At 40.0% G+C, this 17,438-nt stretch overlaps 1 protein-coding gene across 2 annotated transcripts in view; it reads right to left on the reverse strand.

Moving 5' to 3' along the window:
- Positions 1-10,183: 10,183 nt before the first annotated feature.
- Positions 10,184-17,438, reverse strand: part of PLXNB2 (plexin B2) — a 249,495-nt gene continuing 242,240 nt past the window's right edge. For both annotated transcript variants that reach the window (XM_021555245.3, XM_021555246.3), the window contains 3 exons: positions 16,931-17,006; positions 14,877-14,951; positions 10,184-12,065 (listed from right to left, as the gene is read on the reverse strand). In XM_021555245.3, the coding sequence (XP_021410920.1) occupies positions 11,961-12,065; positions 14,877-14,951; positions 16,931-17,006 (256 nt within the window). In that variant the 3' untranslated portion in view covers positions 10,184-11,960. The remainder of the gene's footprint in view (positions 12,066-14,876; positions 14,952-16,930; positions 17,007-17,438) is intronic.

Raw genomic sequence — 17,438 nt, forward strand, 5'->3', positions numbered from 1 at the left:
AGCTGCTCTGAGTATGTCTGAGAGCTAGTGTGAAAAAGCTGTGATCACACAAAGAAAATTTTATGCCTTGTTACTCCTTAGAACAGTTAGGAGTGGACAAGGTTTATGTTGATCACAAATATTCATAGATTTTGCTGTCTTTCCTGCAATACCACTATCTACATTTGCTTCTAGAAATTATTTGAGATGCATGGCAGGGATGTTAAATTTTAACTAAGCTCTTTCTTTCATGATATAGCCGTTCTCTTCCTCATTTATGTCTTGAGTAAGTGTTGATAAATGTTCACATTTGCAGTAAAATTCAGCAGTAAAATTCAGTTTCATCTTGGTTTTGCAGTGACCATATCTGAGCAGAGACTATTAATATTGATCATCACAATCTAATTCAAAGCAGAGAGCAAAATGCAGGGATGTTAAAGCCTTGGGCAATTGTCATAATTTACTGTTAAGGAGGAAACTTTATGGTTAGCTGCCTGGATTAAAAATTCCTAAGAGTTTTCCACAGGAAAGTTTTATTAAAGGCATGCGGTATAGTTAAATGTAGTTATACAACACTCCCTCCTCACATATATAGCTACATGTACATTTATGTATCTGTAAAATCAAATTTCCTTGCTCTTGTTAAATGACATTTTCTATAATTTGAAAAAGAAAAAAATTGTAAAATACCATATAATTCTTTATATCACTTATGTTGTATTTTTTATAATATTTCCTGCTTTCTTTGGCTCAACTAAATGCTTTCTCCTCAAAAAAAAAACCCCAAACCAAATCCACAAGGACCAGTCAGCTTCATTCCTGTCATCATGTCTGCACAGAAACATTTATCCAATCATAGTCAGTTTTGCACCATGGCAATATTTAACTCAGGTTGAGAAAACCAGTTTGATGGCCTCAAACACCAGTTTGGTGCTGTGAGCTGGGGTGAGGTGCCACATCCTCACTCGAAATGCTTGTCCCTGAATCACTCAGCCCTGGCTAGCTCTCCGAAGGGGCGAGTAGGGCAGCAAGAAGCAGCCCCCGCTGGACCCAGGTGGGCTTTAGGGAGTGCTTCTGTGGGTTCCAAGGATGCTCCAGATCCCGCCGGCGTAAGAAAGGAGAATCTCTCGCTGGGGGTTTATCTGTGAAGCTTTATTGGCTCTGAACAGCCTAACCACATATGAATGAAACCAACCAACAAGAGCACCCAAGAGCTGCAGACAACAGATGATATACTGGGAGGAGGGGAACTGGCTGACCAATAGGGAGACAGTAGGGAGTGGCTTTTGTAGGGATTGACATACAAGGGATCCAATGAGGGAGGAACAAGGGAGGGACCCCAGGTCCTTATTCGATCACCTGGCGCCCTGGATGGAAACTTCCAGATGTAAGGGAAGGGACACCAAGTGATGGACAAGGCACCTGGGAGGGGACAGGGGAATGACTAAGCGCTTTTTAGGTTGATGGACACATAAGGGGAGGTGGGAAAACTAGGGAAAACCCAAAGGTAATGCAGGGGTATAAGGGAATGAACCATTGCAGAACGAAAATATAATAAAACTAAAACCACAACTCCACGGTGAGGCTTGCCTTGCCGCCTGGGTATCTCTATTTGGTGCACTCAGCTGGCCTGTGAGACAGGGACTGTCCCGGGACAGGGGGCACAAGTTTCCTTGCTGCCACATCCTGGAACACAGCCGTGCTCAGCCTGGACTGTGGCGTGTGGTGATGAGTTTTGTCAGGGCTATGCAAGCCAGAGCTGGCACCAGCCCAGAGAGCCTGAGCTGTGCAAATGGCCTGAGAGAGGGGCACAGTGCAGTTCTTTGCTCTCTTCCTGAGGTGGCACCGTGTGTCCTGCAGGCCTTTGCTCATAGCTGGGGACAGGACCTCTGTTGGTGAGGCTCCAGGATCTGTTTGTGCATCATTGTGTGCTTGGTGCGTAGAATGAGAGGTGTGACTTGTGCAGGCCAGGCAGGGCTGCCCAGGTTAAACATCAGCTGTGAGAGCCCAGCCAGAGCCCTGGGGGCTGCAGTGGGTGAGGCCAGAGAAGAGCTGCAGTCATCCCTAGGCAGCAGCAAGCTCTGTGCCACAGGGGGTCATGCCCAGCTGGCTCTCCTCTGGGAATACTTCACCTACAGGTGTATGTCCACAACATCTTAGGCGAGTATAGATGGTGGCAAAGTTACACTCTTTAGCTTGTTACAGGCTGGCAGAGCTACATTGTACCCACATTTACAGGATGGGTCAGCATACATGCTGAAAAACTCTAAAAACCAGGCCTCACATATCCTTTTCATAGATGCTAAATCTCCAAAGTTTGCAGACTGCAACTTGGGCAAATGTATTTTCAACAAAATTTGTATATATGTAAGCACAGACAGGAGTTTTTCTTTGAATGATAGATTTTGAGCACATATCACCCTTGCCAGGCTGGTTTTTCCTATCTCCACTTTGTGTCTGAATTTTTTTCTCTACAAAGTCATGGAAAATTGTAGCATGGAGATAGCAATTTAGCTGGATAAATTTTAATTTTTCTGTACGAAGAACTGCCATTAGCAGGTTAGATTTAGGATCCAGGGATCTGGGATCTCAAGCTTTGTTCTCAGCCATACAATTGACTTGTGCTCTGACTTAGGGCAAATCGGTTTTCATTTTTTATTTTTTCATTTTTTTGTTGCATCAACAGGAACAGGATACAACCTCACAGATCTGCATTAGATTTGTGAAACATTTCAAGATTTTTGGATGAGGACAGGAGTCATTCCATATGATAATCCTGATGTCTAATAGCCAGCTCAGGGACTGCCAACCTTCTGTGTGCAGAGCAGGCACTCAGGCCATGGTATCAACCTGATAAATGGTTTGCTTGATTCCCTTCTCTCCCTACCTCAGCCACCTGCATCAACCTCTAGTTTCCTCTCTTGTGCTGATCATGTTAAAGCACTAGCTGTATTGATTTTAGAGCAAATAGAATTGATTTTAGAGTAAATCTCCTAGATATTGCAGGAGAGATTCAGAGTCCATTTAAATGACTAGGCACCCCTGATATGCTTCATTAGATCCAGGGCAAGCAGGGGCAACACCTGCAGCATAGTAATAACCAGATCAAAGCTCCTGCTATGTTAACACATAAGACCACGCTGAAAAGGGAATGCAGATGGACCTGATCCCATCCATTCACCAGCTTCTTTACTGCTTAGTAATTTGGGTGTATTTATTTTCTCATTACAGACATTGGTGATATGGTTGATAGCTGTGTTGTGTGATATGATAGCTGTTTTTGTGTCACATTCCTGAATCTTAGATCCAAGCAAAATACCTAGTAGTTCTAATGAGAACAGAATTCAACTCCATTTGGAGAAATAAAATACTCTGGATTGCAAGGCTAGAAAGTAAAGGAATTTAGTAAAGGAATTTCCTGTAGTAAAAACAAACCAAACCAAAAAAAAAAAAAAAAAAACCAAAAAAAAACCCCCAAAAAACCCCCAAAACCAAAAACACAAACCAAACAAAAAAAAAACCCATGAAAAACCCCAGCAAAACCAGTCATGGTGAAGTGGCACAAAAAATTAAACTATCTGGGTTTGTTATCAAGGATTGCAGATGTCTGGGTTTGTTTTTTTTCAATGCAGATAGTCCATAACAAAGCCCAGCTATACATTGATGGAATAACAGTGTCTACATCAGTCTCTGTGGAGAAACTTGTAAACAGAGGAGAGTCACTGGGAAGTTTGGAAAAAAGCTACTATAACATTCAGCTCTTGTGGAGCATAGTGTGACTAAGAATATGACACACCTCTGTGGTGCAGCCATTCATTAGTGAAGATAAAAAGGTCTCATAACTTTAGGAAGAAAAGAGAAACATATTTCCTTAAAATTTTAACATGTTTATGTTCATTTCTGTAGGAGTGCTACAATGGTAAGAGCTTTAGAAATGCAGGTACTTCACAAATTATCTACTTGTGCACCACAGACTTTCTAGTATGACTATTGACATTCAAACTTGTGTTTCCCAGAGCTGTTGGTATCTGCAAAGAGTGTGAACTGGGTTGTTTCTAACATGATTTTTAGATTAGGTTCAGTTTATACCTCTGGATTTTAGAACTGATTCTGACCTTTGAGGTTTCTTTATTCCTCTCAGCATTGTTCTGCATTGTTTTGACTTTCTGTACTCCAAATTAGTATTTCAACAAGCTGTTTCATCTGGGTGTTCCTAACAACTGCCCCTATAAGCCACTTATGTCTCTAGACCCATGCCTGGGAGCTGAGAGCACTGTGAGGGGTGTCTGGGCATGACAGTGGCTCTTGGTGCCAGCTGTACTGTTCAGCACTGGGCATCGAGAGCAGGGCCATGCTTGACAAGGTCTCCCTGTTGTGCCATGTGCATAACCAGCCATACAGATGCAGTTTCACTGTGTCAGTGCTGCAGCAAACTCAGTGAAAAAATGCTGCCTGCACCAGGCCATGGTGCAGTTCATATCAACCTCCTTGGTAATCAAAAAAAAGATGGAGATCTTGGAGGTATCTAATGACTGTCTGCCTTATGGCTTCCTTGCATGGCAGCAAGGCAGAAAATGGTGCATTCACAGTGATCCCAGCTGAGGAGAGTGTCCTACAGGTTACTATTGCAGCAGCCAGTGTTCAGAGCAGCTCCTGGTCTTGAGGGCCACATGCCTGTCAAGTCAACTCAAAGCTTGGCAAGGCTCAGAGATCTGATGCAGTCCCTGGCCTTATGACTCAGGCTTCCCAATGAACTTACTTGTCTTTGGGTTTGCCACTTGCTGGCAGAAGGATAAAATTAGCATCCTTTCCCAGCAGATAGTTAACAGAAATTTTTTGGCTGCAGACATGCCAATTGGGTCATGACTAGTGGAGCAAATCTTATGATGAGAGTCATAAATCAACTGTCTGAGAGCAGTTTGACTTAAACAGGAGCTAACCAAAGCCAAGCCTGTAATTCATTAGACTCAAACAGTTCCTAGAAAACCACAGCTAGCCCAGCAGGTGGGGAAATAGCTGTAAGGGCCCTGTGTGTAGGGCAGAGCCATCAGCCCAGCTGGAAATCCCTTGCTTACCCAAAGCAGCACATGGGTGCAGGCCCACAAAGAGGAATTGGTTAAAAGTTTAAAATTAGTAATTCAATGTTCCTTTGAATTGTTTTAACTACTGCAGAATGTGTGTCCTGCCACATTACTTCAACCTTGGAATGAAGTACAAATAGATGTGATTCAGACTCTAAATATTTAAAGCCAGAATCTAATCTTAGATACATTGTGTGTGCTGTCATCTCAAAAATCCGCTAAAGAGAGACAATGATGGACAGCACAGATTGAAATTAAATTCAAGCTCTATATTAAAAAACTTGCCCTGCTAATTGACATGAATGATTAACCACAAAGAAACTTATGTCTGTCAGTGACAGCAGTGCTTAAGTGTTCTTTGTCATCACTGTCTTTGTTAACTTTAGAAAAGAATAGTCCAAAACCACCTCACAGGGAAAGGACGTCACATCCCCTTTCTCCCTGTTTGCTAAAAGAGATGCAGCTAAACTATTAACTTTTTTCCAGTTAAATGCCAAACAAAACATTTCTAATCTTCTTTTCACTGAAAAGAAAGATAAAATCACAACCGTAACTTAAAGCAAAAGCTATAATAGTACTTGGGCAGTTACAGGCTCTTACTATCGATAGGCAGGTCAAAGCAATCAGCATATGAATCTTCACACACAGCCAGCAAACCCATAACTTGACACAGCTCTCTACTGAATATTATTCTAAGAGGAGTAAGCTTACCAGGGCATGACCCTAATAAATACTAAACCTGTAGTTCCAAAATAGCACAAAACCTAGATGGATGATCTCATTTCCAGCAGTAATGTGCCAGAATACAAATAAAGGATAGCCACTGCTTCAAGTGCACAAGGAAACAAAATAAGGCCATGTTAGAATAAAGGGTAGAATATACACTGACAGCTGAGCAGAAGAACCTGCTGCTGCTGAAAATGATGACAGTCTTTCTGTTCCCTTTGCTGGACATTAAGGCCTCATTACGGGACTTCTGGATATCATAACCACCTAGCAGACTCCCAAGACAAACTTTAGTCCAGTAAAAGAAGCAATGGGGCTAAACACCCACACCAAGCAAATGAGCCGTGGAAATCTAGCTTCATCGAAAGGCAAAATGATGTTAATGTCTGTCACTTTTGAATTTAGGGGTAGCATAGTACAGCCACCAGTCCAGGGTAGAGTGCTGCAGAGTTTAGGTGGAGTTCAGACCAACTAAGAAGGACCATTCATACATCAGAGGTGAATGTGTGTACATCAGATGTGAATAGTAATGTATGTGTAGGGTACATTATTAACAAAACAAAAGTCTTTTACCTTAGGCAGATGGAGATGTTTTATGTTTCAGTAAGGTTGCCTGCTCTAGCACAGAAAAATCCACTTCTATAATTTTCCAATGAGATGAACCTCATTGGAAATGAGGGAGATGGGAGTGTCTGAATGCCCATGGGGCACTTTGGGGATGAAAAGTGCATGATTAATCCAGGCAGTGATTGTTTCCTTCCTTGGGCTTTCAGAGGAATGTAGCATTGTGGTTCAGAAAGTGCCACTGAAACACAAGGTGAAAACCCCCACGAAGAAGGATCACATGGAGGAAGATGAGGAAAGCAGCTAGACCATGATAATAGTATTCCAAATAACATCCTGGAGGCAGTTGTTTTACAATTGTCAGCATTGCCATGGACCTAGATGTAGCTGCAGGAAATATGGATTTGGGTTTGTTTTAAATCCCATGGATTGGAGTCCAGGCTCTGCAACTAGAAAGTATGATCTCTTACTGAATAGGAGCATAGCCACAGGAAAGAAAAGATTAAGGGTATCAAAGGAATACATTTTTTCATTTCACTCCTTTCTTATTACAGTAGATTAAAAGAAAAAAAGTGAGTTTTGTTCAACATTCAATTTTGAGAACAATTAAATAAGCCAAAAACATTGTTCAGAATTAGAGCACTGAATAAAGGATTTCAAAAACACAGCGTGGGGTTCATGGTGGGATTTTTATTTCCTTTTAAGATGAACCATATACATCTGTATGAGATCTATTGTCCTCTGTCCCACTGCAAAAATAGTTTCTTTCTGAAGCGTCCAATCTGTTAAGACACATAGGTTCTTTAAAAGCTTAAAAAAAGAAGGAAAGCACTCAAACTCTCTTCTGGTTCAGATGGCAATTATCTGAGAATCAGCAGAGAAACAGGAATACATGGGTAAATGAAACAGCTTTTGATGGCCTGGCAATGAATGACAGTAGGATTTGTCCTCTTTGGTAATGACATGCAGCAGCAAGCAGTATGCACCAGCAAGACAGAAGTCAGCCCTGACTGTCTGGTAGAACTGCAGTGATCTTTCACAGCATAGATGGTTATTACATGCCTGCACAGGGGAAACCACTTTATTCTCTAATGGATGGAGAAATGTTCCTTGATACTGAGGCAAAAGGGGACACCATTTAAAGAAAACAAAACCTTTGAAAATTTCCTTGTAACTGTGGGTCTGGAAAGTCTCTTTTCCTTCTGTTCTGCAGAAACCGTTGAACACCAAGAATTCCACCATCACTTTTGGGCCCCATCAAGACAAAGGCTAACAAAAGAGGGAGGCTAAAAGACCAAATCTAGTTTACAATTCCAGCTTTCATACTCATCATTCATCAACTGAAAGAGGGTTTATCAAAATAAAAAAAAACACAGACTAGGTATGTAGAATCCGAAAAATACCCCCATTGATCATTATAGCTTGTGTGCTGCTATCATTCATTATCCAGGGAATCCTGTGCTCCAGGCAGGTCTGACAAAACAGACAACTAAGAGAAGAGCTATGTGTGATGGAGAACCTGGAATGCTTCAGGCACAGAGTTTGACTGTATTTAGCTTGTATTGAGGGATAAAAGCAAGTCACAAGGGCCACAGTGCTTACCTTTCCATTGCATCAACTCTAGTGAGTGGAAGTGTCAAACTTCAACTCCTCTGAGTGTAAGGCAGAATAAGACAGGACTCAAGTCAATGGTTGATAGAAAAATGGTAGGTAGACATCTTCCTTTAAACCTCTGAAGTCAACTGCTTCTGAACGGTTTCTCTAGGCAGAGACAAAAAAAAAAAAAAAAACAACCAATTTCCTCTTTACGTTTTTTTCTAAGAGAAGACAACAGTCTTGGGAAAAGTCTTAAGCAATCTTTGCTCAAGATCAAATTATTTAGAATGAAACTCATCAAAGAATTGTTACACCACATGCTTATGTTCATATGGGAACCCTGACTAGAACAATTATCAGGATAAACAGAGGTTTTGGCACCCTAGGAAGCATGTAAAAGAGGGGTTTCCCTATCAGATTCAGAGATTAGGATTTTTTAGGCCATGTAGGTACACATCATCAAGGCCATGCTATAGCTGAAAATGGTTGTGTTACTAATAAGGCTAGAGAACCTGGAATGATAAAGTACTGGCCACAAAAACTCATCAGTGCTGGTAAGTCCAGGACAGCAGAATTTCAAACTCAGAGCCATTTTAAGTCTTTATGTAGGCTAAAAATCCTCTGTGTTACAACAGTTTGTGAATTTGTGAATTCCAGTTTGAATTTCTGAATTGCCTGTATGGTTTTGTTTATAGTGATGACTCTGTTTATTTTCAAAAGGTTACCAGAAAGGCCAGCTTTAGAGAGTGCATGTAAAAACAACTCGGACTCAGCAGGCTGAGAAATGGATCCAACACAGCAGGGTTCAGAAGGGGGTAGGGTGTAACAGACTGATCAGAGAAGTCATCGTCAGGAGACATGAATGCTTCACATATGTGAGCTAGTTGAGGTCCTCTCCACCCATAACCACTTGCTTATAAATCTACAGCATATAGAGAGCAGCAAAAAGATCAAGTAAGGCATGAGAGGGAAACCTGGCATTAAGGAATAGAGAGTGAATTCTTGGCCAGAGACCAAAAAAACCCATTCTCGTTCAGTTGGGTGAGTTACTACATATCAAACAAGCAGGTACAGGGACCTTGTCCTATCATAAGAGATCTCTATTTGCATGTTTGCTGGTGAGGAGGCAAGCAAAACCTTGGAGAGACTGCTGTCAGCAATGGGATTCACACCTGCTGGTGGTGCCTGTACCATCAGCAATCTTGGTCTGGGAGATGTCTAAGCAAAGGAACTTTGCTCACTGCTGCTATGGAGTAAAGTGATGCCTGTTTGGCAGCCAGAAGGTTCTTCTGCTTTAAGAAATGCCACTTAGAGGAGCTGTGGAAGGGGTGAAAAGGAGGGAGACCTCCAGTGAGCTTTTTCCTTTTATCTTGTAGATGAACCAGGTGTCAGGAGCAGCAGAAACCAAGTGAGGAGCATGAAGGTTTTTAAGAGTCAGATTGCTAAAATGTAATGAAAACTGAAGACAAAAACTAGCCCTGAACAAAACAGAGCACCAGAGTGGAAAAATAAGCACTGGAGAAGCTTAGCCAAAAGGGGAAATAATAAAATAAATGAGCTCAGTTCTTCAATTCAAATTCCAACTTTGTGCTTTCAGGACAGGGGACTTGAAGAAATTGAAGAGCTGGCATTAAGTTTCTTTGTAGCTGCAGCTGCTCACAGTTATCTGCCTCTGTGTTCCCTGGCAGGCAGCACTGATAGCCTACAAATTTCCCAGGATGTGAGAAAAGGGCACCAAGAATGACTAATGGATCCATGATGAACTGGCACATGCCAACAGACACACATGCCAGTTGTCTCACAGGTAGGATCCAGCTAGAGCACTGCTGCATCCCACAGCTGCAGCCTGCAACTGCTCTGTGTCACTGGTGATGGGGGACATATAATGTTCCCTCTGAAAGCTCTGCTTCCTCAAGAAGGGCTTTCTGGTCTCTCTGGAGAGATGCTGCTGAAACTGTATTTTAATTTGCTTTTGGGTCCCAAGATACATCAGGCAAGAAGACCTCACTCTGGTATGTTGCACTACATCCTTGCTTCTCCAGAGTAGTGACATTTTTCAGAGCAAATGCCAATAAAAAAGGCATGATGTCAGGCATTCCATCTGCAGGATGTGGGGCACTCCTCCATTCCCAACCACAGACTGATGGATGCTTCTGCTCCATCCCTCCCAGAGGGAGCATTACAAATCCTTTCAATGCCCATCCCCCCAGTTTCAGTAAAGATCCACTGACACTTGGTGGAAAAAACAACATTGTATTTGATTTACAATTAACAGGATTTACAAATAATGAAAAAGAAACAGATTAGCCATGAAATTAGGATGCCTTTGTAGATGAAAGAATAACTGGCAAAGCACCTCGCTGTAGAAGTTGTATAGCTCAGTCCTAAACAGTATAAAATAAGTTACAGCCCAGGCAGGTTCAGGAATGATTATAGACAAATGCAAGAAGTCGAGTACAAGCAAACAAAAAAACTGCTCACAGCCTACTGGGCAGGAAACCAGTTCTGGTGAGGCTTTTGATTTTCAGAAACTGAAGGAAAGGCCCACTGACAAATACTAGGAAATTTTCAAAACAGGAGAGAAAAAAATATCAACAGACAGTAAAAGTCAGTGTGTGACAACCTACTAGGCAGGGAGAGCTGGGGGCAGACACTGCATTAGCTTGCTGAGAGTCAGCAGAGTCTGGGTGCTTGGCAGGACAATGAACGAAGGAGTACAGATGGCAGCACTTCATTAAAATGCTACTTTACTGCCAAAAACTTGCAAGACAAAGAGAAGTAAAGTTCTCTGATGTGCAATACAGCAATTTAAGAAGACGTACCTAACTTTTTGATTTGTACGGCGCTTACCTATATTGTAAACACACACTTTCTGACAAGTTATTTCAATTTTCTTTGCTATGGATTATAGTGTGTATTCAATCAAATGCAGCATTCAAGGCTCAAAACTGACTGAGTGGTTTTCAATAGTTGGGTATATGATTTTTTCCAATATCATAGTAGTATTTTACATCACAGATACAATAAAAAACAAGTGATGGTATTTCTAGAACAGTTCCAAGATTCAAATAAAAAATCATCAGAACCATTCTAAAATAGGGTATTATACATAATCATGTTAAACAGCACACTCTCGGCAAGCAGCTAATTACAAGCATTCTGCTGGTCATGTTTTTCACACAAAAGTCATTCAATAGCACATAAATACTTATTTTTCTGATCTGCTTCTTTTTACAAAACCATTCATCAGATTCACAGAATTAGTACAAGTAAGGCACATTAGCATATATCATAAAACTCACAATAATAACAAAGAGGTTTAAAGTTTTAAGGACTGATTCCTTCTTTGCAGTAATTTCTGAACCGAACAAGACTTCATCAGTAGAACTCTTCCACACTGATATTATTCTTATTTCTTTCACAGCCAACTGTGGTGGGTGCATCACCATTGAGATAAATAATTAAATTTAGAACCACGTGTGGTAGCAAATCCCATTTTTAGATCTTGCAGAGAAATCGCACACTTTGTTCGCTATGTTCATTATGAGCAGAGACCAAGTTTTAGAGCTCTATGGAAGTCAATTTCCAGTTATCAAAGTAAAAGGGGATATTGCATGTGTCTCTGAGTATGTTATTGTTTTCCTAGTACAAATATTGCTTAAGGTAGAAAGGATGCTATGGTATTGAATTTACTTGCATAATGAATTCTAAATGCTGATGTCTCAGATTCTACTAAATCAAATGCACGAAAGGTTTTTCTTCTTCCACCCCCCACCCTGCCCCCAACCAAAGGACTCTCTTTCCCACAGAAGATTCATTTACACACAACACAGCTTTTAATTAGAAGCATAATTTACAGTAAAAATTCTTTACATTACACCTCTGCTATCAAAAAACCATGAAATCTTTCATTTAAAGTTGTAATTATACATTAAAAAATAGAACACTATTTCCTTAACAGGAAGAATGAATTTGAACATCTTCAGATCAGATTTCTTTATTGCGGCTTTTGAGTCAAAGGTCAGTCACTTTATTCTCTAGCGCAGCTGCTATTTGCTGTAAACGGAAGGCAAGCTGCATTTTTTGTGCAGCTGGATCCTCTTCAAGTGCATTTATAATCTGGAATATATAAACACAGAAAGTTTAGAATAATTTAGCTTAAAATGTATGACATAGTTCCGAGACCAAGTGTTGGATACTACTGTGGTTGTAAAGAGTCTTTTGCATTCACTCTGTACCAAAGTCCATCTATTAGGCCTCATGTTCTATTTTTTCACAAAGACAGTAAAAATTATTGTCTCTGTTGCTTTATCTAAGTTGCTGTAATGTTTCCCCCATTATGTTGGGATATAAGCAAATTAATAAGTAGTACTTTATCTTGTAAAATATTACATTCCAAGATGGAGCAGGCAGGGGAAGAATTTCCTTAGAGCTATTAAAGAAACAGGGCTTTTGCATACAATGCACCCTACAACGCTTAAGGATCATTTACCATCAGTAATTATATCCCATCCCCATGAGCTGTAGCTATGAGCAGCTCCTGGGTGGTCCATGCACAGGCATGTGCTAGGACAACAGAAGGTCTCCTGTGTCTGTAGGCAATATGAAGAATAAAGCCAGCAGATCCCTTTTGGCTCTCGCCAAGAAGTGCCAAGACTCTGGCCCAGCACAGCGTAGTTCAGGAAAGCAAACAGCTCCTCAGAGGAGCCCTCAGCATCCCACAGCCTCTGCTGTACAGAATATATATAAGAGGATATGACTCTTAAGACACAAGGGATTTGAAAACAAGAGCCAGTAAAGGTCAGCTGTTATGAGAAGGTTTTTTGTCAAATAGAGTTTTTAGGGCTTCCCAGATCAAATCCAAAAGGTTTTGAAAGGTTTTCATTTTCACCATCCTTTAGGAAAACTTTCCCACCAGCTATTAGATTTCTCCATTAGAAAAATGTGTTACGTGACGAAACCATTCCTTTTCTACAACTAGCTTTATTAATATAAGTCTGACAGTGTAATCAAGCAGAAACCTTTAGTACTGTTTAAATACTATATCAACTTGCAAGTACAAAGATGGAAAAATTGAGTTTGCCTGTCACTACCTGTGGTTCTTATTACTTCTTGAACATCACTGACAATGGAGATTAATGCAGTCAGAATCAATCTAGCCAATAATTTAATTTTGAAGGGCTGGTATAGTGTTTGCATTTCCAACACTGGAGTAAATTTGTTTAGAAATAATTATTTTAATGAGTTTGTTTTTAAAGCATGAAAATATTTTTAAAAGACAGACTTAATAAATACTTATTGCAGTATTTAAACCGAGCCTGATTTAATTTTATATTGTTTCCTTAATTTAAACAATTATATCTAGCTGTAACTCCTTAAATCTAGACTAAATAATTAATGATTATCTCTACTGGTGAATATATCCTTCATATAAATGTGGACAATTAGAATGTACCCACTCAGTCATTGTCAAGCCCTGCAGAGATGCAGAAGGTACAGCACATGCTGGGAACAACTGTGTCAGTAATAAAGACAAGGGCAGCTGCAAAATGTTCCAATTTATGCAAATTAAAACATTTTCATGGAAAATAAATAAGCTTGATTAATTTTACTGAATGGTTCTTGACAGATTATCTCCACAAGTCTGAATTAGCAGCCTTTTCATCAGATGCACCTCATTGTTACACATGTACATGGAAGGGAAGAGCTGCAGTTACGTACTGGGGTGTGCTGGCCTGCCACTGGTGAAGTCCCACAGGCTGGTGGCTCTGCCTGAGGTGTGGGAGAATAAGGGATTTACAGTTCAGCTGTCATTCAGGGTCCTTGAGTGTTTTTGTAAGAGGTCAAACTACAGACACATTTGGGAAGGTGCTGAAAGCCAGCTTAGCACTGGTGATGAGGGGTGGGGCAATGCCATGGGGGTGGCCTACATTCCTCTGGCTACTTCTCCCACTGACCATCATTGCAAGACTCCTCAGGGTGATTAGATTTTCCCTGCTTGCATCTGTTTAAAGGCTGTGACAGGCTGGCTGCTCCTGTATAAAGCAGCTGCAGTGAAAGATGCAACTCACTGTCTTTAGTGCTAAATGTTAAGTGAAAACATGAGCTGTGCTGAGGTGCAAGACTAAGTGAATAGAGCTCACATGTACTGTGCTACTTTTTGATTCAGCATCTGTTCTTATTTACTTTAATTCTGAGAGTTTTCTGGAGGCATTCATTTCCATGGAAACCTTTGAATAAAAGTTTCCTTCTCTCTTTTTGTCTTCAGATTAAGTTTGGAGAGCCATAGCCACAGCCCAGCTACTCTGGGATATTCTTTGTCCCCCTTTCTACAGGGTGTGAAAAACCAAAGAAACTTTTTTAACTGAAGCTGTGAGTCTCCTTTTAAATCAGGCTACATTCAACAGTTACTCTGGTTTACTGTAGGCAGGCACTTCACTTGGCATGGCAAAACAGGGATGGTACCATGCATGTAAGTTTAAGGAGCATTTTAACTAATAAAGAGGTCACGACTCCAATACCTACAAGCAAAACAAGTTTAATGGATTTTTTCTAATAAAAAAGCACACTGTCTTGAAACCTGATATAGCTCTGATGACTTTTTGCTCAGTGACATTGTTATATACTTATTAGGATGGTAGAACTGAAGAGAAATGATTTTTAAATATATTTCTCTTTCAGATCTTGTTAAACTATCTATTAAACTATCCCTACCAAAACCAGATAGCCATAATGAAATTGTTCATTTATAAGGACATTATCTTAACCAGTATAATTGCCAAGCAGGGTATATTACTGCAAGGATTTTGTTCAGCATTGCTTTTACCTGATTTTTTAGTGAAATCCAGAAGTCGCTCCTTTAGACTAATGTCAGCTTTCATAACCTTTTACCATTGATATTAAAGCATGAAAACAAAAGCCATAACTTACCTCATCATAGTATTTGTTAGTGTACTGGTAGAGTTGGTGTAGAGCCACAAGCGTGTTTAAGGAATCAGTATGTGCCTGTTAACACAAGCAGGCAGCAAACATGTCAAAATAGGATCACACACAGCTGAAACTTATGCACATGCACATGTTGGGTACAATTGACAAGATTTCCAAATGCAAGCTCTGGGTTTAACTTTTGTTAAATGTCACTTGGGGCAGAGAAAAGGAGTGAGAAAACTTCTGTTTGGTGATTTTTAGATCAAGACTTTCCCTCTGGTATTTTTCCAGCCTGCCCACAACTCTTAACATTGAAGTTGGAAGATATTTTGAACTCTGAACGGCAAACCACAGGCTACAGCTCAAACATCTGTTAGCAGCATAGGTGTGAAAACATAAAGCATTTACTCAGTACAATCTACATATTGTTGAGATATTAAGCCCTTTCTCCAGCTGTTTTTACGTCCTAAAAATTAATTCACACCTCACTACATCAAAGGTGTAACTCTCCAATATCATGACCTCATGTACATTTGGAAAAAGTCACATGAAACATGAAGATAGAAAGGTAGGTGGTGGTGGTGGTGGGGGCACATGGTGAGAATAGAGAGAGAAAGGACTTCAAATGAAGCAGGAAATAGCCCTTCCATTACCTTATCTTCCCCCTGCCTCCACACATGACCTATTTAGTGAATGTGCTCTACCTGTCTGAACAGATGTTCTTCATTCAAACGTGTAGGATTCAAGTCTCTAGCTATGCCTTTGGTCTTTTAAGTTAGTTAAGAAAATGAAGAATTGCAAAATATTGCTACTGGCATAAATGATTACCCTAGGGATAAAGCAGCAGAGAAACATCCATCTTCTCTTGCTCTATAAAAGTCACTTTTAGAGCTGGTCAAAATTTGCAGTGTTCAATCACTCCTTTTTCCATATTAATTTTGATCATAATTTATAATGAAAATAGAAAGGAAGAACATATCCTGCTGATGTTAAAACATTATATTGAATTTACTTTTAATCACCAAACATTCTAATTTTATATGTATCTCAATTTATGTAGTAAATAAAGTGAACTGTAAAATGAAATGTCACTGCAGATGAGTTTTGTAGTGAATGACTGAAAATAGAAATGCTCTCATGAGGATGTTGATCTGCAAAATGTTAGGTCCTAAGGGCACTGAAATAAACAAACCACAAAAAATTCCCCAAACATCCTCCTTACGCTAGAACTCTTCAACTAAATTAAGCAAATGAGCAAACCAGCCGGTAAATACACTGCCTTCTTGCTCAGGCTAAACAACATCTTTAGGACTGGTGAGGGACTCTCTGGGTTCTCCAAGTTAAATAGAGTGCTTCAAAGGCAAGAGCCTGCCCGAGCTGATATGAGCTGCAGAGCAGACAGGCTCTTTCATGACTGAAGCAGGTTTTGTAATGACTTTGTTCTACCTGTCTGCAACTGAAGTCCCAGACAGCAACCCCACACTCTCCTCTTCTTCACCCAAGGTAACCCAAATAACCTACATTGCAAAATCTGCCACTGAGCAAGCACATGATGAACTTCTCACGTGTAGCATAGAGCAGAAGTATTGCCCCTCTATAGACAGTTCTAAAATATGCTATACTTAATGTCCATGCCTCTTCTTTAATTTCTGGAATCTATTTTTTGCTGTGCTAGAACTGTGAATTCAGTCACTACTCATTTTCAGTATGATCAATGCTAAAAACCCTTTATATGCTGTGGAGAGAAAGCACAGTTCAAGAGTGCTATAATTTTTCCACAATGGATGTAAAAAATCCAAACACTGTGCTCTGTTTCTTGCATAACTCAGATAGATTAGTGACAATAAGGATTCTTGATTCCATTCAATAATCAACATTTCAAAGGTCCAACAGACATGACTACAATGAACAGAAGTGTTTCTGAGATTTATGAAATAACTCATCTGATATTTGCACAAACAAAAAGCCCCCTTTGTTGAGATAGAAAGAGAAGACAACAAAAATCAGTGTTACACTTGACTCCACTTTCACTAGAAGAAAATGGATTATATTCTTACCCTAGAAATCTCTGCTAGATGGGTATTCATGTCTTGATCACTCACTGGCACCATCTGACGAATACCTTTGTAGTAACTTAAAAAAGATTTTCAGTTAGTAAAATAAACTTCTTCTGGTAATTCTGCCATTATTTCAAACATACTCTACCACAACAGACCAATGATTCCTTCAGTAATCCTGCCTTCCAACATTAGTACTTTTGCAGTAGAGGTAAATCTTACCTGATTGTACAGGAACGCACCACAGGAAAAAAAATCTATAATTTTAGATAAGGAATAATTTAGGTCTTAAAATTGGCAAGAGTTTTGTTCTGTGGCAGATCTTCCATAATTTTAACAGAATTTCCAGTTAGCAAATGAATAAAGCCAGAGACAGCACAGAAAAAAAATGTTTCTGAAAATGCTTTCAGGATTTGGTCTCTACTGAGTTATGGAAGTGCAGCATTTGTTAGACAGATCATGTGGGTAGCAACTATGACTGCAAAAAAAACCATCATATTTTCTCCTG

The sequence above is a fragment of the Lonchura striata genome, chromosome 1A (assembly GCF_050655825.1).
Source record: "Lonchura striata isolate lonStrDom1 chromosome 1A, ASM5065582v1, whole genome shotgun sequence".
Lineage (NCBI taxonomy): Eukaryota > Metazoa > Chordata > Aves > Passeriformes > Estrildidae > Lonchura > Lonchura striata.